We start from the raw sequence: 25,471 nt of genomic DNA, 5'->3' as shown, positions 1-25,471 counted from the left end.
CCCGGGCAAGTATATGCTCGTGCTTACCCCGGGGAAACACCACTCCGGCCAACTCACACCCATCGTCTCTCTCACCGCCGTTGCCCCCACCCGACTGCATTCCCTCAACAGCAACCCCCTGTACTCTCTGCCTCTCTTCATTCTGCTTCCTACACCCTCGATCGGTCTGGCAGCGACTCCATACCCGAAAATACTCCGGTTCATCGATGCTTGATGGGAACCAGGCTGCGGAGGAAGAGGCTTCGGCAAACCGACGGCTAGAGGAAGGGAAAGGGAGAAACGGAGTTGCCAAAGTCGTCGCGCCGTCGACGAGACTTCGGTGTTAATCAGAAATGGAACGTCATGGATGGCAAGTAAGGTGTAAGTGAATCCACACGAAACGATTGGATAAACGAGAGACGACCGACCGCTGCACCGGTTCGACGATCCATCGAGTCGCGTCGAGTCGTATCGCTCCGCACACTCGCGTTTCGCGCGACTAAGATATACGGCGAGTTGCGGGGCAAATCGGCCGTGAAAACCTATAGCGCAATTAATCCTACCACGAAATCGATCTAAAGTAGATATATTTTGTCTGGCCATTCGAGAAATACGCGGCGCAGAAAGCGAGAAGGAAATCGCGTTCGCGCGGTTCGTTGATCCATAGGCAACCGATACGCGTCGAGATCTCGCGACGATCTAATTGCGAGCAATCGAAAACGTGCCGCGACGGTGGAACGTAATTAAATGAAAAAGAAAAAAGAGAGGGGGGAGAGAAAACGAGCACCGAGGAGGAATCTACTTTGGCCCGGAATTATCCGGAGATAGATCCAACGATATAAAAGGACAGACCTATGGAAGTGAAAGTTCCGTATCCGTGAATGAAACGGAACCGAGTCGATCGTTCTCGCGGTTCTTTCATAACGTGAAAGACCGATTCGTACAAAACGACGACGAGTCAACCGACGCGACGGCAATTAAACTTGCAGCATCTTTCCAGCGAGATCCTCGACCAGCCCACCAAGCTTCACCGAATCGCACGATTCTTCTCGCGGCTTTTCCTATGGTAATTTATTTTATTCGAGCGGCAAACGTTCCGTCGCTCGTTCCGCCGGAAGATCGATCGTCATCGGAATCGTCATTTCGCGTTCCATCGCGGAAATTGAATCAACGTTGAAACGAGTGCGCGTTGAACGATCGGTTGTGGCGTGGCGCGTTAAACGTGTACGCGTATTAGTCGTTGCGTCGAAACCAGCCGTCGCTTTCTGCATTTTAAATGCTAATTTATTTTTCGCCCGTCATTGTCAGTTTGCGTTGCTTGAAACTCGAATCATTACACGGCTCGTACGATGCGTCAATCGAACGTGAGGAACATGCGCGATAACCGTTTCGATGAAATCGCCAGCTGAATTGAAAATCTTTCCGCGCCAAACGTCTAGAGACGATAACTTTATTTTTTATTGATGCCGAGAATCTCCACGCGATCGGTCACTTTTCGATTCTCGTTGCGCCACGACCAATTCTATTTCCCCCGGGAACCTCCACCGGCCTGTCGTATTTTTTCCCTTTTTACGAGCTTTTTATGCGCAAACGTTATAGACGGCGAGAGGATTTTGTCGCCTATAAATAAGGGAATAAGAACGATTCCGATTACAATCACGTCGACGAAATGCCTCGACCTTCGATCTTCCTCGTCTTTTTTCTTTTCTTTTTTTCTTTTTTCTTTCTTTGTTTTCATCCTCGCTCGTAGACGTCACAGTCGTTTCCTTCGCTTTTCCCTTCTCTGGCCGTACTGCCCGCTTGCGAAAAATCCGGCAAACAGGAAATGTCCAGCGAGTCCCGATCCGAACGTGTTCAATTTATAGCAACTTGGACGAACTGCCGAATATATATAGGCGGCAGCCACAATCGGCTTACCATCTTACCATTTCCTTGTGCCACGGACGATTCTCATTTATACAGGTACTATATCTCGCGTTAGAAGCTGCATAATATTTGTTGGTCGACAAAAGACGGTCGTAGAAAGATGTTTCGCTCTCCTTTATGAATTCACGACGCGAGAAACTCTATCCAAATATGTCCGATGAAGTTTCAGAAGCCATAAATCTTCTACTTTCGTCAGACGTCTTTCCCACTGGCAGAGTAGAAGAGAATCGCTTTGAAGTCGCGCACACGCGTTTCAAATTCGTCGGTTGTGATGGTGGTGGTGGTGTAAACGACTGCGTTCGACGATCGGTATCCTCGCGCGACGTTGCCTCCGTCTTCAGAGGGAACATCCCCTTCCATTTTTTTTCCTTGATCCAGCTTTGAGAAAGCCGGAATAAAGAGGGAAAGAAAGGTTTGGCTGGTTGCGTCTCGCCGATTCGCCTCGTTTTACTTGGCCGAAACAGTGTCGCGTAAAACTAAAAGCTTTCGGACTCGTCTCGAGGCTCCTTCCTCTTCCAGACAGAGCGGGACTTTAGAAAAATCGACTGCAACTAGCGCGACAGGGATAAGAAAACACGGGGCGAGGAACTCCGCACGAAGTAAATAGAAGAACAACTTGCCGACCAGCTGGCGAACCAGCCTTTATCGATTTCATTCGTTACGTTCTCCTTTTATTTCACCGCGTGTTACGGAATACAAATTAGAAATAAACGTTTTCCCCGCGGCAAATTTCGATTCACCCCCTCCACCCCTGTTATTCTGCTCGCGACGAAACCAGTCGTCCATTTCGTTTAACGGATTGATCGGTCGACTTTTCTTTTTTCTTCCGAACCTGCTTGGTTTTCGACTCGAAGCTGCAAGAAAATTCTCTCGCGAATCCTGGAAAGCGTGGCCCACGGCAAATCCGCGTTATATATTCATGAACGGTTAACTGGGGTTTAGCAGGAGGAAGCTGCAGCATGAAAGAAATAGAAAGAGGGAACGTTCTTGGGAAAATAGGGGCGCCTTAAATTCGCGCGTGTTAGCACAACAATGGATCAAAGGAATTCCGCGGGAAACGCGTTACAAGGGAAGGCGTGCAACGGCGCGCCGCGTGTGAAGTTTTGATCAGAGGCGACGCGTTGCTCGGGCAAACTTGCCAGCATTCCTGCGAATTGGATTTCTTCGAGGTAACTGCGACTACGTGCGGGCTTTTGTGTCGCCTCGGCAAAGTCGCGATGCATGCAACTCTTTGCGAGAAGATTGTTCTCCGATCCCGCAAGTTTGTTTATTTGCCTGCCGACGTACGGCGATATTTCGCGAGTTAACGCGTGCGTGAAAACTCAGCGACACAATGTGCCCGTGTATTTGCATGAGAAGAATACGTTTCCGGGACAAGTCGGTCGACCGTTGCCTCTAAAAATGAAAATATGTGAAAATTTTCTTTCGCATATAACGTTCGCCAGCCTTTTAACAATCTACAGCGACCTTGTTCCGTCATCTTCTTTTTCCCTCTGAACGAACAATGCTTTTCATCTCATCGACGCGCTTGTTTATCCGTCGTGTTTTCAATAACGCGTCGTCGTCGACACCGTGTTTCACAAATTAGAATTTTCGCGTTCAACGAAACAATGAAGAGAAATTCCTTTAATTATTTTATTTCGCGTCGCTGACGAAGCGACGCCGCGGCACAGGCAAAAGGAAACGCTCGTGATGGGCGCGTAGTGGACGACAGCCAAAGTAAATGTTGGTAAAAATCGTGAGCGGAACAGAGTCGTTTGCGAAACGAATTCATTTACGCGGTTCATCGGAGTACGTTGGGATCCGTGGTTTCCGGCTCGATCACCACCGCGTACCTAAACTTATTTAGCGAATCGTTGCTTCTAATTTCAAAATATGGTGGCCGACCATCGAAAAATTAACCACAACGCGGTGTGAAACAGGTGGAGGCAAATAAGTCGCGTATAGAATAGAATCGATATTACTTGGCGGGTGGATCTGCTGGTTGCAAAGCACCGATCGGGCTGGGTTAAGGGCCAAATGGTACAGGGTCGTTTCGTCGAAGGGTAACGCGACTACGGTTCCAGGACGGTAGTTTCGCAGAATGGATTCGCGTGAATACAAATCTGCGGTTGTCGAGTATTATTCGGTAGTTGGTGTACTGGTGCGTTGGTGTCCGCGACGTTGTACGAACGTACCACGTAGGTGGAACGAACACGTTAAAAGCGTACCGTCTGAAAATAATGTAAAATAACAGAAACGCGACGCAACACAACGCGATGCGGCTCATACTACGTGCGGGCAAAAACGGATTTTAACGCGTGTTCGATCGTACGTTGAGAGTTTGCTGGGAAAATCTGCACTCTAAGAGCGAAACGGCCACCGGGGCACAAAACATCGTCGTTACTCGACTTTAGTTTCTAATTACTGGGTCGTTCGAGCGACGTTTGTCACAGAGAGCGGAGAAGTAAAAAGGATTCGATGGCGAAACGGAGCTCGATGTTCCGACTGATGCAAACATTCGTGCGCGCGTCACTGCCAGAAATTCGATTATGTAACATCGAATACCGATGAACGTGTATCGAATACGTCGAAAACAAATCGGGTTAGAAAAGTTATCGGACGTTCCGTGCAATGATATTTCGAGGTTGGTCGCGGGGCGCCGTTTGTCGACGTTTTTCATCTCGTTGATATAAACTGACTAAAACTTCGTGGTCGATTAATAGCTTGCTTTCGGGCCGCGGGATGAAACGCCGTCTTATTTTGCGTTCGTTGGCGAAACAGCCCCGGGCAACCAGCAGAATCGGCGCCGTGCCGCAAATTCCCCGTTTAAACGTTTGCGATGAAAGTGTACGATCCACGTTGTATTCGTGGCAATTTCCCTCCTTCGGCGATTCGCCGCGAAATTCGCCCATTCCCGTTGACAAATCGGCTTGAAATTTTCACGACGCTTTCCGTACCAACCGTTGAATATTAATTTCATCGCGGTACCGTTGTTTTAACTGTTTTCCGTAGTTTTTATCGGTAGACTTGCTTTAGGCGCCGACGCCGGCACCAGTCTCGTCGACGAATAAACTTTCGAAAATTTCTCCGATATTTTGCGTTGTTGCTGTGCAAAAAGCGTAAAGCGACGGCAGCCGCCCACATCGAAACACCGAAAACTTTCCACGAGCGCCCTTCTTTCCGGCTAGTACCGTTTTTCTCTAACCGACAATCGGAATATTCCTTACCGTAAGATAAAGGAACAGCCGGTATTAATATAAACGCGGCCGAGTACAGAAGGGTAGAAGGGGTACGAGACTAGCGCGAGCAACGAGAACCGGTCGAAACGAACCACTCGCCGCTTCGAGGTTTAACGGTATTTCAAATTTTGCGTCGATTAAAGTTTAATCTGTCACAGGAAGCGTCGGTGGCCGCGCACAGTTACCGGCCACATTGTCGTTAATTCGCATGAAATTGAAATACCACGGCGAAAGAAGCTGAAATACGAATACACGTACATTGACCACGCAAAGAGTTAATCACTTGCGACAGAACGCCGCTTAATTTCGTCTCGTTAGCCAGTGCCAAGCTTAATGAATTGTGTACCTGGCGAGAAGTTCCGCGGGGCTTTGTTGCGCGTTGGACGAACCCTATACGACCGGATGACGAAGTTTCGGTTTATCTCCACCTGGCGAATGAGCGAGGCGCGACCTTTTCCACGCGGAAAACTGTTGCAAAGTTATTCTGGAAGAAGGAGCTAGAGAGTAGGAGAGGTGGCGATGGTGTAGGTGGTGAATAACGAAACAGTGGTGGGACGAGAAATGGCAAAAAGACGCGAGCCACTGACATCTGCCACGAGCATCCACGCGACCCATTTGTTGCGACGAGATTACCGAAAATCTCCAATTCCTTTATCGCCTCGTGACCCGTGAACAACTCGAGCTCGCCGACTCGTGAACCTACGAACCCGTTTATTCTTACGCTCCTGACCTGGCTAATTAACGTTCCACAGCCACGCCAACTCCTCCCATCCCTCCTTTTTTCCTCCCATAAAACCTTCGTCAAATCCCTTACCTTGTGATTTCCTAGTTTCCGGATCGTGCACGGTAGAACGGCTTCTTTACCAATAGCCGCTGTCACATTACCGATCGGCTGCACAAAACTCGGCAGATCTGCAAAAAACCAGTATCCTGCGTTTCATCTTCGTATAACGTATGATATCGTTTGGTTATTATCAAACGTACCGACGATGCCGATACCTGCAACGAACGAAACTAGCCGTTTCCAACTTCCGACTGTCATATCGTTTCGTTCGTTGTTCTCGCGTTTCGCGTGCTTCTCGTTCTAATTTCGGTCAAAGGCGGTCTCGTTACACGCAACGCTTCTACCCGTCGCATACGCGACGTTCGCCACAACGAGTCTTTTGTAACGAAATTTGTAACGAAACTGCGTTTAGAATTAGTTTCTCTCTCCCTCTCTCTGTGTCCCGTGAGTGTTTTACTCGAATGTATCCTCTATCGAGGAAAAACAGCGACGAATTTATAGGGAAGGTATGGAAAAATCGCGACAGCCCGGTAAAATAGAAAGGTGCGTATATTTCGTGTAGCTGGAAACATATTTCACATCGTTTACAACGGGTGCGGATTCGATAGCAGTGATTCGTAGCCCTCGTTAAAGCGTACGTGATGGCGCAATGACAGCGATTAACAGCTTGTTGGCGCATATAATATCGAACAGTCGCTGGTGAAGCATAGTTTCAATTTCCTGTCAACGGATGCACTGTCACTGGCTAATGGCCAAAGATGATACGCCGGGCTGGTGTGCATTATGTTAAGCCGATGGATCGAGAAAGGAGAGAGAGAGGGAGAGAGAGAGAATTTTCCCCCGTAAACATTCCTCGGGAACGAACGTTTATCACCGATGAAAAGGACACCGACGTTTCGCTGTGAAAAATGCGCTGAATAGTATGCCGAACGAGCGAATTGACGGAAACGTGAAAAGATAAGGTCCCTAAGCCTTAGTCAGGGCTGCCAACCAAGCATACCTCACCCGTTGGACTAGTCGCCATTGAAGCAAAGATTGAGACGTTACAACGATCCCGTATCGATCATATTACTCGATACATTAATTTGGTATTTGGCTATATCGCGGAGATCAGCAACACGCGTATACTCGCTCTTGTTTACAGATACGCCAATCGAGATGCTGTATCGATATTTTAAAGATTAGGATGGAAAGACGAGGACTCTATCGCTTTTGTTAGCGTTGTGTATTCCTTTCACGTTAGTCGAAAGTGAGAAAGTGAGTGAGAGAGAGAGAGAGAGAGAGAGAGATTCTTTCGTTGTTTCCGAAGAGCAGACCGTTGACAGACAATCGGTCAAAAATATTTTATATAGCGTAAAATTGTAAGTAAAAAATGTTAACGTAATTTGTAATTGGATATGGCAACACTGTATGAACGCAATATGTTTTGCTTCTTACCTGTTTAAATGTTTTCATATAATATCACGTTTTGCCATAAAAGATAATTAGCATGCGTTACTTTGTGCTTTGATAAATAAATATAGTAAATGAGAATTTGTTTTATAGGATGTGCGAACACTTTTATGAATAATAATTGCAAGTCTGTCACGTTCAAGTTCTGTCTGTATAATTAAATACTTCGTCCATTTCTACAGTCATATTAATCGAAGTTTCATAGTTTCTCATAATCTAACTTTTGTTATACGTTAAGGGGAATCTATGGAATGGTTCTGTGTCGGAATAAATTATCTTCAAAATAGCACAGGGAAGTAGAAACTTGCGGCGTCTCTTGATGAAAGACAACGCACTGTTCCATGGAAACAAAATAATTATGATTTTATAAAATACGAAAGAAGAGATTCCGGGACTCAAAAAGGCAGAAACGATATGCTTGCGTTTATAACATCTCCCTTTCCAATTACCACATTTTGATGTAAAAGGTAACCAAAGCGATCAGAAAATTCGTTCATTAAAACACAGTAATACGTCACCGTTGTTTTACCTTCTTCTACTCATCTTTCTAGATGTAAAGAATATAGTAGCAAGTTTTCAATCCGAAAATTAAAAATCCTTTCCCGAAAAACATGCTTTTTTTGGAGATACGATACGTACAACGATAAGTACCATTGGAAAAAATTTTCTTTCGTAAAGGTAGGGTATAAATTATTCGCAAATACGAAATAACATTCCAAAACGTACAACGTAGAGCAGGAACTGTCTGCTCGCGTTAAAGAAAACTAACGGCTTATCAATCGTTCGTCAACCCCACAGTCTACCGTGGCTGAAACTCGTTTAAAGCGTTTAGCAACGAGATTAGGTAAGCAGATCTGGCTAAAACTTGCATCTGATTCGTGAAATTAAATAACAAACAATAGAGAAAGAAAGAAAATCAATGATACGAATATCGAGATTGGCTGAAACAGAGACCCGTCGAATATACGAGAAAGAAATTTAATTATATTCAACGAGGTTATCGTTATAACATTATGCAATTATCACTTTAATATGCATGATCTGGTTCAGAAATAACGAGAATGCTTCCTACATAACTCAAATTGGTAGTTCTGACAAAAAACAAATAAATTGTTGCGATCCGCGAACCTTATTAAAGTAGCGGATTATGTACACTTTAATTGGTTTCGCTAATATAGAATAATTACCAGATAAGTAATTACGTGTTTGGTGAGCATGTCATGAAAATGCTGCATCACGACGTTGCACCTGCTCTCGTTGTATTATCGTCCGACGAAGTTTTCGTAGCAAAGAAAATTGCACGACCCAGTGCTGCAACTCCTTTATTCTGCAGACCTCGGTGCCGCGGTTCTTCTTGTTCACCAAGATAAGAAATGATCTTAACGTTACAAGTTTCCAGCCGGCTAGTTTCACATCGACAATGAACAAAATATGCTGTTTCTTGTTTCTACATTTACTCGTTATTTCTGGATCGGATCGCGGATACGAGTTTCCGATACTCTGAGATTTAAGACCAGTTGTTAACGTTGCTGATCCATCTAATAATTTTTTAACGATTATTCCGATTCATCAAATTTCTTGCGTGTATACCAATCATGGCTCCTACAATTCGATAGAATAGATGCTAAAATTAAAAATTCGGTATAAAATTATCTAAACTGAATCGAGAGTAGATCGCAGGAATCTCACGATGTGTCTGCGCGCGCTCTACCCGGGCAAACTTTTCTGGCGCCGTTTTAAAAAAGTTGGAATAATCCGAAGCTGGAAACGAGCTAAAGCGGATGGGAAGGGGCAAGGGAAGGGGAGGCAGAGGAAAAAAGAAAAAGCTTCTTCGATACGGAGAACGAGCCGAACGGTTCGGTGAAAATGAAGCGGTGGCGGTGCTATCGGACGGTGGCCACATGGCGCGATATCGCGTACCCAACGAGTCAAAGTTTGGAAATGGCATGAAAGGTACGCGTACCCGTGGACCAGTCTGCCCGATGAGACCGGAAGACGCTCCAGCGTTGCATTCGACCGATGTGCATCGTGTGCATCGAACGGAAAAACGCTGCGCTGCAGCTGTGTGTGGACGTGTGCGCGATACTCGAAGATACGGGGTCGTAACTGCTTATGAAAGTTGGAGAGAGAACGCTGTAGCTTTGCGAGGTTTTTGCTACTCGAAGAGCAAGGGTCGAACGAACGGGGGTGGCAGTAAGCAACTGGCAGTGCGGGCACGATAGGGGAAAGAGTTTGGGCCCGGCGGACCTAAGAAAACAGCTCGGTAGCTATTATGATAAGATATTCACTGACAGAAACAGGAGAGGGAAGGAATTTTCAAGTTGCAGCGTAGTCTTCGCAGCCGTATCTAGAATGTAATATAAGGAAACGTGGAGGAAAATAGCGGAGGCAACGGAGCTGAGTGGCCATGCGAACAGCGAACGACGAACGGTGAACGGGCGACCGGTGAGCTGCGAGGCTGAAAGGAAAAGGAAGAAAAAGGGGGTTCCAAGGAACCGGGAGAAAACGGAGGAAAGAGAATGGAGCGGCGCGGGGAGAGCGGATAGCTTCGAAGTGGGAGTCGCAGTCAGAACTGGAGTCGGAGCTGGAGTCGGAACTGGAGTCGTATTCGGAGTCGGTGGCGTGGGTGCGTCTACAGCGACTTCACCCACGCCAGTTTCGCTGCCGCCGCTTTTATTTTATGGCAAAATTATTCTGGCAGAAAAATAATTCAATCTCTGCCGCTGTACAGATTACCGTAGCATCTTATCGAGTGAAGCTACCGCCGAATAGCCGCGATAGCATGGTCCAGCTGTCGCGAATGGAATTCCACTTTGCGATTTCAATACACGCGCCAATAGGAGGATAATTAGAGGCGACGGCGATACGAATACTTGGTAAATGCATATTCGGATCTGCCGTTGGCAGTGTACGCGCGATACGTTACGGAGCCAATCTTCCTCCGGCTCATCGATGTCAAAAATGTTTTCCGATTTCAATCGCTAAGTACCTTGGAGTGCGTGGAATCGGCGATCTCGTATCGCGGAAACGAATGGACGCAACGAAATAAAATTAATGAGGGCGGAACGAGGCGAAGCGCTCCGCTCCGTTTGATTTTAACGTTTATATACCATCGATACGGTCGTTATTTTTATATTTTGTCGAGCACAAGTACAACGTCGGGAGTAAACACGACAGGATCGATAGGCGGATATTCGCAAATAAAGAAAGAATGGAAAAGAGATGTCGAGAGGAAAAAAAAGGCGGATTTCCCGTCCGACAATAATATCCATGAAGCAGTTTTCTCGTGCCGTCGTAAATTTGGAAATTTTTCTATGATACTTGGAAATGGAAGCGACGAAGGAGTAGCGAAATAGAAGAGAATGAGCTTTAAGGTCGAATCGGATCTATCGCGTAGCGCGTGGGGATGGGGAGCATCGGCAGCGACAGGATAAAATATCGCTCGACGTATTTCAGAGATCTTAGGGACTTGGTCGACGAACATTGGACTGCAATTGGTAACGGCACTCGACGATACCATGGCCTGTGGAGCTTTGTGCCCGCCATGGTGCCCGTCACGACGAATCGACGCGGCCGAAAGAAGAATGTTTTTACGTGTCGTCGGTGCCCTCGCATCGCTTACCGTGAATAAAGAATCGTGGAACCGTACAGATGTTCCTTCGACGTATTTCTCGTCGACGCGTCTCTCGCACCTATCATAAAAATACATATCACCGAGCGTATCACGATACGTTTTCCACCTTCGACAAATTACTCTCTTATTTCGAGCCGGAGCTTGCTACCTTTGCCGGAAGATACACCGTAATCGTTCTCCGGTGGAAAGACAGTCTGAGAAATGGTCGACACCGCCGGAACGAAAATATGAGCAACGCTTAAACGAAGAAGCGCAGGCCCGTGTCTTTCTTTTTCCTTTCGCCGCGAAAGGCTCCGGCTCCCGTACAAAAACCTTCACGAACATCGTACGTCGATACTTTACGTTTCCACGCGATATCGCGGTAACGTCCCGCTATCGGGAGTTACGCGACCTTCGAAAATGAATATTGTATTTTCCTGTCATCTTATCGGAGACACGGTCGCTTCCAATGGAAGAAGATCCAAAAGTTGGAAACTGTTTGGAATTTCTGCCTCGATCGGTCCTTATCGATGCCAATAATGCTTCATTTTCCAAGCGCGGGATCCCAATGATAACGAAAAGTTGCAAAATCGATGTATTTCGCGTGAAATCGGTAAGAGTAGATTGAATCGGCCATTAACGTTGAGGATCCACGGCAAGGAAGATTTTCCTCAAACGAGAGTTTAACAAAGTTCCATGTTATTACGATAGAACAGCGAACTTTGAATATAAGAGGGAGTACAGAAGGAAGCTTGACTTTCAAGGGAAGGCAACTTCGCTTCCAAAAGAGCAAACATCTCTCTGTTCCTTTTTCTCGAGGCAGAGCTCGGCAAATTTTTATCCCGGCGAAAGCATTAATTTGTGAAAAAAAAGAAAGAAAAAAAAAGATAGTGAAAGAAGAAAAAAGAGAAGAGCCAAGTATAGGAATTTCGCGGCACGGTCGCGGCCTCCCCTTGCTCTAGCTCGCATTTCAGGGATATTTAAGTTTCATCGCGAAACTTTAGCGAGACGCTGCATTTATTAAATCCTCCGGCATATTTGACGAGCAAATCTGAGAATTGTCGTGTCACTGTCGTCGTTCTCCTTCCGTCCGAAGTAAAAGATGAAAAAAAAAGAAATCGAGACGAGGGGGTATCCGAAGAATGAGCAAGAGAGAAAAAGAGAAGGGAACGAAATGGCAGGACCATTCATTTATTAAAGGGACGGTATTAATGTTTGAGCTAGTTACATAGATCGAGAAAAGTAAAACACGGCGACAACGTGGATGGTCGTTGATGTATTCCGGTCGAGTAAAAGATTACGTATTACATCTATAGAAAATCAATCTCGTACTCGACTGCCGTTTTAATTAATCGCGCATCAGTTCGACCAGTCGGCCGCTTTCATAATACAATTTTTAATCACGATTCGCGATGTAATTCGATCAATTTAATTACATTTCCCGTGATACAATATAAATTCAGCGTGCCACGCGATAGATAATATTTGATGCGTTAATATCACGAAAAGTAGGAATCGACGTGTAAAATGGATCAGTGCGAGCCAACGAATAATAAAAGCTATTACCGCGACGATGGATACACAAGGCGCAATTATATAACCATTACGATTAATAAATGCGGCATCGGCTCGCGAAAGGTGGGGCACCATCTGCGTACCGCCCGTTTAAAGTCGCAATCGACCTCGTTGCAACGCGTTTACGATGCTTATTAAATTCATTAGACGCGCGAGTTGCGCTCTCTACGGCTCCACGTACTCGTTCAAACGCGAATCGTCGCCGTTTCTTTTATTCCAATCGTTTCGTTCGTAATGCACGTCCTATGCCGGTAGAGTCCAACAGCCAAATAAAAATCTTAAGGAATGCTTTCATTGTTTCTCGTTCTCGCCACGACCAACTGGCTGTCCAACTTTCGCGAGTTGTCTTCGATTATCGCCAACTTGGATCTCACCTGTAGAAAGGAGAAGGCCAGTCTCTCGTACGCGAGTGACGCGACTCATTCGGGAAGAAAGTTTTTCCGACAAAAGATTTGTTATACGCGTGAATAATAGTTAAAAAGTGGATGCTGGAACGGTTCTTTTTTTTCTTTCTCGAGCACTGAACTCGTTATCGGAGTTAGGTAACCAGCTACATACATACATCTATATATATATACATGTATATATATAGTACCTAGCAAAGTGAAATGGAGGCCAGGAGGTGGGAAACGGGGGATGGAAAGTTAGCATACGAATGCCCAATTGTGTTTGTGGACTGGTTCGTCGCTCTGATTTACATAGTTATTATGATATTATGCAGATGCAAAAAGATTTTTATCATCGTAGCTGTCCTTGTCGTGGAAGGGAAAAGAAGGTATATAAGTTGTATGACACGAGTTTTCTCTGTCGTCTGTCCGCGTGTGTGATGCGTTGCCGCCGGCATAAGCCAGCCTAAAGGTTGAAGCGCCGCTCGAACGGAGACGATTCGAGAGATCGCGCGGCTTGAAACAATTGGGTTGCAGAAACTAAGTGGACCGCAAATCGCGGATTAAAGCACCGCGGCGTAGAAATACATTAAGGATGCCTCTTTGCATCGCGCGTAGTCACGAGATCCGAGATTGCTCTTGATCCACTGAACTCGCGTTCCGTTGCACCGGAGGTTATCGCGAACAGGAACCAAAACCGTATTTCGCTGACGACGTATGCGGAAAACCAAGCGGCGCCTCTGGAATTGTACAAAATTTCAAAGAGAACGGAAATTAGTTCTCTACCTTCAACGTCGATGTTAATCTCAGATTTTACGTGTTGCGCAGCTACGCTCCGGCTTCGCTACGTCGTAAATTTCCTTTGCGTATCTTAATCGCAGTAATTTTTCCCGTGCTTTGTAACCACCGTTGTAATCTTCACCGGCTGGCCTTTCGTTTAATTTTATCCGCGTACTCGTAGACAATTCCGCGCTATCGAACGATCGCCCTACTCCTCCGTGTCTAGATGTTGCAGCTGAGCTCGAATTCCGACCAACTTAACCAATCGATGAATTTCGTTGTGCAAGAAACGCTTCTCTGAAACTTCATTGTGCGTTGGATCGTAACAGGCAAAACTAAAGCCGATTACTAAAATAACAGTCGAGTTTAGAAGGAGAGCGCACGAGATTCAGCCGAACGAGTTCATTCGCGGCTTCGTATAGCGCTTCGAATGTTACGTCAGCTCTCAGCTAGTGGAAATCGTTAAAATTTGTCGCCAATGCAAGCAAAATATCGGCCAACGAAAAACAACGAAGATGTCTTTCAACTTTTTCATCATCTCGCGTTAATCTGCATATACATGCCTTGTAACAACCTCAACGATTACGCTCTTCGTCTTATTTTCCTAACGATTATTATGCAAGGAGTATGCCACGTAAATATCGAGGCGGCTGGTGGATGGGATAATGGGTAGGTGCGAGGCATTTATCAGGAGGGTAAAAAGGCGTTAAAGTCACCGCAGCAAAAAAAGGACGTAAACGACGCAAACTCGACGGCCACTTAATAAATATTTGATCAATCCTGACGGAGCGTTGCCGGGACGCGGTGAACGCCCGACCGAACGGTTTCGGGTATTCTCGGCGGACCAAACGGAACGATACCAAAGCGGATTATCGAAACGCCAGTGGAAGTCGAAGGAAAAGTTGGTCGCTCTTTTACCCAGATTCCAGGGACTTTAAATTCTCACGGCTCGAATCCTTGCCGAAACTTTTCTCCGCGATGGAGCACCGTAAATATATAACCCCCTTCCCTGCTCTCGCTTCAACGCGTTCAAAGTCGCAAGCTGTTACACCGCGCGGCACCCACCGGCACCCACCGGCACCCACCGGCACCCACCGACACCCACCGGCACCCACCTGCACCCAGCTGTCCCTTTCCCTCTCTGGAATTGCCGCCCTGCCGGCGGACTTGCTCTCATCTCGACCGTAAGAGTAGGAGGTAGTGGGCCGAGGCGTGCGACAGAACGAACCGGGAAGCTCCGTTCGACCCTCTCGGTCGCGTAGAAACGTCGATGGCGTGGAGTCGCCGCCGCCACCACCGTCGCCTCTGTCGTCACCGACTACGCCGCGATAATTCCATTTCCACGAAGCGGCGCGAATTCGTACTTTAATTAATCGAATTCGCGCCCATGTCCCTGGGACCTGTCCGCCTCACCGCGGCTGCCAACCAACTACCCTCCACCACCTTTCGCAACCCTTCCTCCTTCTAGGACAAGTTTCGATCCCGGAAATTAGTAAGATCGCACATGCGGAACACGAAGGTTTCCTAACTGCACGCTGCACATCCACTCAGCCGCCCGACCACTCGCGCCTCGTATACGTGCACATACTTTAAGCTTGCACGCGCGCTCACAGGCGCGAACCAGAGCAGCTGGGGACGCGCATTATGCGCTCGCGATTCGCGTCACGCTCCCTTAATATGTCGCAGCTAGATGCTCTCCATCCTTGCCAGCGGAAAAAAGGTTTATTAAAGTCGAGCCAGGGAAATTTGCAACTAAATACCGTATATATATGTTATATATATATATACATATATATAATGTACGTACGTACGTGGCACGACAAACGTGATTCAACTTTAGCAGATTGAAATATCGCGACCGGTTTTACCAGGGATCGGAACCACGGAAATATTAGCGCGTTCCGAGCCGTTGAATCGTTTTCAATGGAACGAAAATGGGGTGGAGCGAAGAATGATGCCTAGGGGGTGGTTGAACGAAGTGGAAGGTGTGGGAACAGGCAGCCTTCGCGAGGGCGCTCATCCGAAAATCTAATTTCGGCGTATTCCACTTCCGACTAAGTTGTCCTCAAGTTTTCGGACGTTCGGGTCGCTTCGAAAAATAACCGCGGGAGCCGTGCAATTTGCAATTAACCAAGTCGAACGAAGAAGCCGTTGAGAAAACAAAAGAAGCGGAACTCGCGCGTGTTACGTTAGGACGCGCTTAAGGTTTCCAGGTTGTTGCGCCAACTTTCGAAACTATTTTAGCAACGAACGCGGTACACCGAGTAAGATCAGCCGCAGCGTTCACGCGCAAACACGAAATTGCGTTTAAAACTTTGGCCCCTTTACTCCCGCATGTTCACCGGAATAGCGTGCATTTCACACGCGTCATCGTACGCGTAGCACGATTATTCCATTCACGCCTTCTTCGTCCTCTGATACGAGCCTGCGTGCCGCACGTATGACCGTAGCGGCACGTGTCCTTAAAGCTCGAAGCGCGAGCAGATTACATCTAATATGCGAGCCAAGCGTCGGAACCTTGTCTGCCAAACTATCCTTTCCTCGATGAAGGCTCACGCGTATCGTGACTCCCACTGTGCGCATACCTGGCGCGCGTGGTCACGTGCGTCTGCATTACCGGCTGGTAATTAACGTCAATCTCGTGCTCTTGCAGCGCGTTTCTCCGGGCGTTGTAACCTCCACCTCCTAGGCGCCATCCTAACGCAAACCACGCGGATGTTTGCGATATTAGGCGGCGTCAGGTATGGGGACGAGAGCGCGTTGCTTATACTTTGACGGTTTAATTAGGAGTTTCGAGCGAGATAAGCGGCCCATCGTCATCGACGATAATCGAGAAAGAACGATTGACCGGTGACCTCCGACTCGATCAATCGTTCGTTCGTTGCTCCAACCGAATATTTTTTAATAACCAGCGTACCTCGTCAGTGAAGTAGCCGATTCTTGGAAACGGCGAACTTGACTTTGTAGCGGAGTTACGACAAGTTGGAGAAGAGAGGTTGTAGACGGTGGCGACGATAGAACCGTGAAATTTCAGAGGAGCGACGTTCCGATGGATTAACGGAGAGCTTTATTAATCGGTTAACCTCTTACAATTTATCTTTCCGAAGAAGCGAGTTTAAGTTTTCGCAGCGGGTCTCGGGAACTGCTGGAAAAGCGTTTACTCGTGTCGATATACATCGCGAACAAGTTAAAGCCTGCCTGCGCGCTTTCTCGCGAATCAACTTAGTTGCTGATAATAAATATCATTAGGATGACTCGACGGAACGATATTTTTCAAAGCGACCGCCAGATATGCTGGAACCCCGAGAGCTTGGTGTCCCCGATCGATTCATTTGTCAGGAATTTACCAAGGAACCTGTGGGTCTTCGGAAACGAGCGGTTCGACCCGGAAAAAAGGACCTACGTCGGTTTCGAGCTTTCGTAGATACCGTTTTTACCTCGCCGTCCCATTGTTCTTACGCGAACTTCGACATCGATTCCATTACGATCACGCTGGTGAAATGGTCGTTCGGTTTCGATGGACAATTTGACAAATCGTCGGAACGATCCTACCGCGGCGGTGATCGATTCTGTTGGAGGGTAAAAGTATCTAACGGGAAACCGAGTCGAATCGTTTCGGATCTAGCCGAGGCCAGACGAGCGAAGGAGGAAGCGGCACTATGTCAGGGAAATGAACGCGTTAGTCACGCGTTGCACGCTGCGCCCTGGGGGTCACTTCGCATTCATAACCAGGTCCGTGGCATTCTGATGCTTGCGGGATAAGATCGGCAGCGAAGGAGCGCGCACGCGCGGCAACCGCTTAAGCGGTAAACTTGTAAGTGGCGAAATAAAGTTAGAAGCTCTCTGCTACCGTGTCTGTGACAGTTTAATTAATATCTTTCATCCTCAAAGGAAAAACTTGGTGAAGTAACCGGCGCGGGCCCGGCCAGAGAGAGAAAAGAGCTAGTGGGGTAGTCGAGGCAAGCCGAGTGGAGCTACTTCAACTTCAGGGACATTCACCACCATCGTTGTCGTCGTCGTCGTCGTCGTCGTCGTCGTCGTTCGCGACCGCCCCTCCTTTTCTTCTTCCAGCGAGCCTTCGTCGCTTTACGCGCCAGCCTTGGGAACAAACTTTGTCGTTTTCCGCTATTTTCGATGGTCTCGCGCGTCAATGAGCCCAACGCGAGGCGGCTCCGGGACACGAAACTCGGGCAGTTTCGTGCCAACGAAAGGGAACTCGACAACCGTTTTGCACACTCTGGGTAGATCTTGCGGAAGATCCCCGAGAGTTAGTCAGACCTTCTTTGTATTCACCGATGAATCTTCTTTCTTATCGCGTCTTATTCTCTCTCGCTGTATCGCGTTATCAATTTCAATTACGTAAGCAGCCTTCATGGTTAACGTCGAAACTGTCGTAGCAGTGGAAATTTATAATTTTTCACGCAAGTTTCAGATTAGATTTACCACAGTACGCTTATGGGAATTTGAATAATTTCTTGCGAAATATATGCATAAAAGTTTATTTTGCATTATATACGTACGGCCTCGTTCGCTATTACGCCACTGTGCATAAGTGTTTGGAAATCTGATTTAATTCGATCAACGTGTCTCTGCCGTTAGTTCTTTAGCTCTTGCTGTAACTGGATTCGACGTTGCTGAATTTAATACCAGACATCTTCCATATTTCCATATTATCGCCCAAGTTTTATATTTATCTCTGATAAATGGTCGACGCTTTGCAAAATCTACGCAAATATTTGAAACACGAATAGACAAATACGCGTATTTCGATCGCTTTAACGTACTAAATGTCGAACAAATACACGTAATATCACTCGATTCTATCGATAGAGAATATTTGGTTCGAGTTAAACGATTTACGGCCTAATTCCTCAAATTCAGTTACGAACAATTTTTCGGCGATTTATTTTTCCAAACGGCCTATTTGACTCCTTAGCAGCACTTTGCTGTTTGACGTCATTGTGGACATAATAAACGAAAAGCGAAACGCACAATGACAGCTCGACGGCCGTACTTTTCTGCCAAGATCAAACTTTTACTATAGTTAAAAGATAAGAGGTTTTGTTCGACTAATGTTAATATTTTTAGTGGTAATTATAATTCAATAGCGCGATTGTATTACTTTTGCCTGCAACATATTTTGTTGTTTATTCTATAGCTTTTTATACAACATCCTCCTCCCGTTAATTACAAACAACGCGCGTGTAGTAGCAGGTAATTTTACCTTAACCATAAACGTATTTTAATATAGCCTCGCCAAATCGTTAAAGGAAATAATTATATCATATTATCTGTTGATTCTACATCAGTTTTACAAGAGAAGATTGTGTAAGTATCGCTTTTGATCTTCAGTCTCGGACCTTCTTTATACATTTTACCAACATTCGCGTACCGTTGTTACAAATTGGATAAAGTATTCAGCCATACTTACGAACCTTAGTATGTATATTACCTCGTTTTCATCAATTTGATAGAAAATTTATGGTTTAAACGTCGCCTTGGTAGTCGCAGCGTTAATTACGAACAGGTGGCTTTGATCGTTCGTCGAACAGCTTTCGGATCTTCTCTTTTTGCATTCCGTGATAATCATATCCTTTTGTTTATTCTTGGCCCGTCGTCGACCGTTATCAGTCACCTCGCTTTCCCGTTATCTATCCGTTTAAGCGACATACCACGGCCAACTTAGCAGCTCTCGAAGGACATTATGCTCGTGTAACGGCGTGCAGGCCTCCGGTAAGGCGTTACCTAGTTCCATCATGGCTATGTATAATCGCTAACCACTGCGGTAACCCCTTATCTGATCTCGTGCTGTTACACCCTGTTCCCTCCCTAATGAGTAATCAACGAAACGTCGCATTGTTAACGTCGCAAATAGATTTGGGACGATTGGTGGCTTGCCACAGTGAGAACTAACAAAGCTCGATGCGGCTTGCGATAAAATTAAAACGCGTTAACTGCTTTCTCTCGACGCATCGAATGCCGATGGTTCTCGCGCCGGCACAACTTTGTCTTAAGCACGATGAACGCGATATAGTTAAAGCTTTAAATTAAACTTAGGCAAACTTTAAATTAAACTTAAGGTATCCCTGGCACTGTCGAGCGTTCCAAGCTCTCCAAAGAAGGGAATCAATCGTGCCACGTAATTGGAAATCATCGAGTCGTTGAACGAACATTATTCGATCAAAAGCGATTTGCCAACGGGCAAAACATGTACAGAAATACGCGTAACATTGGCGGTATAGTTGACCAGCGTTTTTCTCGAAAATGGCAAGTTTTTAGGAAAAAATGACAGTGATTTTAATGCTTTTTATGGCGAACGTGGCAGCGTACGCGAATTTTTCATATGTATTGTGCCATGTTATTCGGTGAACGTTGATGATGAACTTTAGTTTTTCTAAATGGAATGCTATAAATTTGTTTATATCGTACAAAAACCTGCATCGAGAATAATTCAAACGCGCAGCGTATTGTGACCCTCAAGGTCAATACTGCAGATATAAAAAGTTCCCGTACGCTATCATATTCGCGATAAAGGACATTAAAAATTTTCCCCCTGTCATGTTTTTTCGAAAGCCGTTTTCGAGAAAAACTCTACGCCGATATATCGCGAACATTCTGTATATATAATGCACACGGTATACGTGTATGCAAAATATATAGTAGTTATATACAGGGTACAGTTGTAGTTTTTTCTGGTCAAACTTTGTCAGGATGTTTTACGAGCATAAACAACGAACAAACGTTACATGAAGATAGGTCGTTTAATCCTTCAGTTTCCATAGATACCAATAGGTGCCATTTTTTATTTGTTTTATAACAAATATCAGCGAGGTGACAATTTATGTCCTCTAATGTCTTCTAAGCTATTTACCATTTATTTACCATTTATTTACCATTTATTTAAAACGCGTTAATTCGTAGTACGTTACATGAAGATAGGTCGTTTGATCCTTCAGTTTCCATAGATACCAATAGGTGCCATTTTTTATTTGTTTTATAACAAATATCAGCGAGGTGACAATTTATGTCCTCTAATGTCTTCTAAACTATTTACCATTTATTTACCATTTATTTACCATTTATTTAAAACGCGTTAATTCGTAGTACGTTACATGAAGATAGGTCGTTTGATCCTTCAGTTCCCATAGATACCAATAGGTGCCATTTTTTATTTGTTTTATAACAAATATCAGCGAGGTGACAATTTATGTCCTCTAATGTCTTCTAAACTATTTACCATTTATTTACCATTTATTTACCATTTATTTAAAACGCGTTAATTCGTAGTACGTTACATGAAGATAGGTCGTTTGATCCTTCAGTTCCCATAGATACCAATAGGTACCATTTTTTATTTGTTTTATAACAAATATCAGCGAGGTGACAATTTATGTCCTCTAATGTCTTCTAAACTATTTATCATTTATTTACCATTTATTTACCATTTATTTACCATTTATTTAAAACGCGTTAATTCGTAGTACCATCGATAGGATCTCTCGTCTGGTTCGATTATTAACTGTCCTTTTTTACCTTTATGTCAAATATGCAACTCGTAACAACGATAAGAAGATAACATATTTCACGTATATTTTAAGACGAATTTTCAAAGTCTGTCGTTTTGCATCGAAACGAATAAATTTTACATGTTGTGTTACAATCTGAGCTATTGAAATTCCAGAGTTAAAGCTTTCATTGAAAATAACAATAAAAATACACAAACACGGAGAGAATAATATGTATAGTCCGATATAGTCCGAGTTTAAGTACTTACATCGTCGAACTTTTGTTTATGAACAATTCTAATAAATATTAATGGTCATATTGAATCGATAAAACGGTTGATTGGTTTATCGAGATAAAGGATAAAGGATCGAAATTAAACTCGCAGAGTAGTAAAGCGAATTATTTATCATTGTCAGTTTTGCATCGATAGGAATTTTGAGATAGAGCCGAAATGAAAGAGTGACAGTTAACGAAGTTAATTGGTTACGTCGATTAAAAATCTATGAAATCTATTCTATTTTTTTAAATAATATAGTAACTACAAGTCATGATGTGATTCATATTTTCTATTTTTATTGAAATCATTTAACGTTCAAACGATGGAAGCTGAATCGGTCGTGGCACATGCCGGTATTTCACGTTTATTACTTTTCAAACTTCATTAACGAATTATTATTCAAATATCAAACGATATAAATAATTTCAAGTTTCAAGCGAATTTTAGTACCACACGGAGGAAAAGATTCTTTTTGTTGGACTCTTAGCTGTAAAACATTCGAGACTCGTAACAACGACGGGCAAGTTTCCGCCAGGCGAGAGTTAATAGAGCTTTAAACAAACTTACGTTCGTGTAACGTTCGTTTTTATTCATATCCATAAAATATCCTGAAGACTCGTTTAGAAAGATTGCTACACTCTGTATAATCTTCGTCGCAAACAAACGATTTCCGAGAAACAAAAGATAGGATAACCATCGACGGCCATCATCGCGAAGCTACTAATACAGATGTTTCCGGACGTCGAATCCACGAAATCTGCACAGCGGGGAACGAGTCATTCTTCCATTGGGAATTCATCTATTCTTTGATGTTATTTCTCGCGAATTCATTCGTTCTTGGTAACAAGATTTCACGACGTATATTTTGATTTCTCCGCTTTGGAGCTCTATAGATCGACTGTTCTCTGTGCTATCTAACGATAGAAGTAAAACTGTTACAGCGCTATATCCCGGCGGAAGAAGAGACACATTTGCCAAAAATACGCGTTCATTTCCGCGTTTGCGAATATATTTGTGTATATAGTCGACGATTAGCCATGTAAAATACGAACCGAGAACCAGCGTGGCTGATAACGATGCACCTAACCGGGTTTTCCATGGCAAAAATCCTGATGCGTCTTTTCGTGCACGGAAATAAAAGCTGCGCGGCACAGGATGAATGCGATAGAACGACACTGAAGCTACCGATGAAAACCGCGATTAGGTGATTCGAACTGGGCACTGTCCACGCGAAGTCACCGCAGTAATTAAACCCTTTGACGTGCGTAGTTCGACGAGTTCGAGCACCTCTGTCACCGTCCTGAATTCGAAAAAAGAGAAGGAGAGAAGGGAAAGGGGAAAAAGAGGAGACAAAGGAAACAAGGACAAAAAAAGAACAGGAAGAAAGAGAAAAAAAAATATTGGAGCGGATCAGAGAGGCGTCGTGGAAACGACGAGACTCTCGGGAATAATACGCGGTCGGGCAACAGAGTCATCGGCTTTGGGAATTTGGTCCAAGTTAGTTATCACCGATGTACACGCGAGCCAGAGCCGCGAAATCGTTTGTACAGTTTCGCTCGTTGTTACCTCCCGTAATAGTTGTAATTCGTTTCGATCCGTTAGGGGTGCAAAATTAATTTCGCACTCCGTACGGCGTAAACGCTGTGCCGCTCCACGGAGCAGGAAATCGAGATGAAAAAGTTTTCAAGGACGTTCTCGAGCTTAATCGTCACGACGATTACGGTCACTGCGTAACCACGCAGAGGCGAAAGTTGATTCGTTTCCGGCCTCGTAATTACTCGTAACGTCGGGAACGAAAGTGAGCCGCGTTGAAGACGTCGCGTCGCGTGCACCGAGCTATATCCGCGGCATCAACGCCAAGATTCGTTCGGTTCTCTGTCGGTTTTCTGTCGGCTTTCTGTCGGTTTTCTGTCAGTCGGTGGCACGCGTTCGAAAAAGAAAACAATGCTTTTCGATATATGGGAACGAGCATATATATACCTGGTAGCGTAGGATTCGTCGCAGAGGCGTCCTGGCGCGCGGCGTCGCTAGTAATTGCAGCCCCGCCGAGATTGGTACTGTAGTCTTCGAGAAGTACGTAGCACAGTAATAGCCGTGCCACCCTCATTCTGAAAGTGGAAGAAAAAGAAACCTGAACAATAATAATGACTATCTTTCTCTCTATCTATCTTTCCCTCTCTCCGATCTCTGCTTTCTCTGTTTCGCCTAGCTCGTACCCATTGCCCCGTTCTTTACCCCAAACTCCTTTTACTACTTGTTTCTTTCTTCGTACACCGGCCTCCTGTTTATTTTTCTTTTCTTTTTTTATTATTCCTTTCATTCTTCCCATTTTTCAATCGATACATTTGTCAGGCGATGGTACGAGCTGCAAGTTCGCGCAATTTCACGTAATGCACATTTGGCGGAGAAGAAATCGGGGAAACGGTATCAGGGTATTACTCGTACATCCTCGATTTCTTCTCTGTCCAAGGCAGGACGCAATTATCTTTTCTACGCTATCCCGTAAATAACTATTTCGACCATTTACGAGCACAGATTTCAGCCGGCGTGCGAGTAGAATTTACCACCGTCCGACGAAAAATTCGTATACACATGGTATGAGCGCGAACGGCACAACCGCCCCTTCTTATTTACGGCAGGACTAAATGAAAAGTTTCTCCTTTTCTGTCGTGTGTACCACCGGCGGCCCACCTATTCTACCGCGATACGGTTCTTGTTTCTTTCCACGGTAAACAACGACTCTCGCACGCCCGCACCTTTACACATCGACACAGCCTGTCGTATCTTTTTCGTTCGAACCGATGTCAGATTATACGTTCTTTGTTTTATCTCGTTGACGCGTGATCGATGCTTTCAGCGAGCCGGGCGAAAGATCCGCCGGTTCGATGAAAATCAACCAGAGACCTTCGTTCTCCATCCTCGGGGATATATGCGGCAAAGGAAAATTCTAGTCGCGGTATATCGCGAGAATCCACGTCTATATTTATGCGCAACCAACGAGACGGCGAATTAACAAACGTCGCGTAGAAGGCCGAACCGTGTACGATGGACGATTGGAGAAACGATTTTAATTCGGCGAAAAACAATTTTTAATTGGACGAGATAAGCACGCCGGGCTATCGTTGTATTTACCCGCGAGATACTAATTTCCAAGCGTCGATTCCAGCTAGTCACTTGATAGAATCAAACGATTGTACGAAGGTACACGAAGCAGAAGAAAATTCGATTTTCGTCGTCGTTAAAAGCTTCTTCGAACAGATTGATAATACAAGGATCCGGGCGAAAGAGATTTCACTTTTCGAAGCAAAATTCCATTTCCGAGCGTCTTCCGTGTGTTTACCATGATGAGCTGTTTGTCCGCAAACATAGTCCGTTGAGAAAAGAATCGTGCAAACGTTATGATCGATTTAAAAGCCTCGTCGGCGAAATGGTCGGAAATGTCTTTGCGAGCGCTTGCTCGCACGAAGAATACGAAGAAAGGGAAAAACCTTAATGGCTCGCTTGGCATTGTACTGGAAATAAGTTGATCTCGATTCGACGATGGCTATCCCACGCGCGTGAGTTCCCCGGGGGATGTCTTTCTTTAGCAATTTAGTAATCCCGAAAAATTGGGAATCCTCGTTTTGTCTTCATTACGGTGAAACGGCGTTAAGCGCGGCTTAAATTTCGTACGGCCAAGCAACTCGAACGACTTTGCTCCGTTCTCTTGCTGCAAGTACGATCGTATAATCAAGGAAAATGCGAACTTGTAATTTTTATTACCGAGCTTTATCGAGGATCGAGGATCCTCGTTGATCGTTAATTACTCGTATCAAAGAGAAGGACGCGTATTATCGCGATCGATCGGCGCCGAGACCGATCGTTTCTTAATCACGGATTCACGGAAAGGACCGAGGCGCGCGTACTTTCCTGCAAAAGTTGTCGGACGACCGGAAATTTTATTCCACGAACGTTTCCCTTTCCTTGCGAGAA

General features: G+C 45.2%; 1 protein-coding gene and 1 long non-coding RNA gene across 6 annotated transcripts in view; one reads left to right on the top strand and one right to left on the bottom strand.

The window, feature by feature from the left end:
• Window positions 1-25,471, bottom strand: part of LOC100644475 (lachesin) — a 40,110-nt gene that overhangs the window by 9,014 nt on the left and 5,625 nt on the right. For 4 of the 5 annotated variants that reach the window (XM_048414483.1, XM_048414481.1, XM_012318002.3 and 1 more), the window contains exons 2-3: window positions 23,480-23,607; window positions 5,941-6,038 (exon numbers count right to left, since the gene is read on the bottom strand). In XM_048414483.1, coding sequence (XP_048270440.1) covers window positions 5,941-6,038; window positions 23,480-23,606 — 225 coding nt within the window. In that variant the 5' untranslated portion in view covers window position 23,607. Of the gene's footprint in view, window positions 1-5,940; window positions 6,039-6,110; window positions 6,303-23,479; window positions 23,608-25,471 lie in introns of those variants that run through there. The other variant, XM_048414484.1, reaches the window with a different exon arrangement.
• Window positions 6,887-19,031, top strand: LOC125387182. Its single transcript, XR_007227742.1, has 4 exons — window positions 6,887-7,271; window positions 7,456-7,829; window positions 7,914-17,530; window positions 17,608-19,031. It is a non-coding gene; the product is annotated as an uncharacterized LOC125387182 (long non-coding RNA).

The sequence above is a fragment of the Bombus terrestris genome, chromosome 2 (genome assembly GCF_910591885.1).
Source record: "Bombus terrestris chromosome 2, iyBomTerr1.2, whole genome shotgun sequence".
Taxonomy (NCBI): Eukaryota; Metazoa; Arthropoda; class Insecta; order Hymenoptera; family Apidae; genus Bombus; species Bombus terrestris.
Note: the sequence above shows the minus strand (reverse complement) of the source record. Positions and strands in the feature narration are given on the sequence as shown.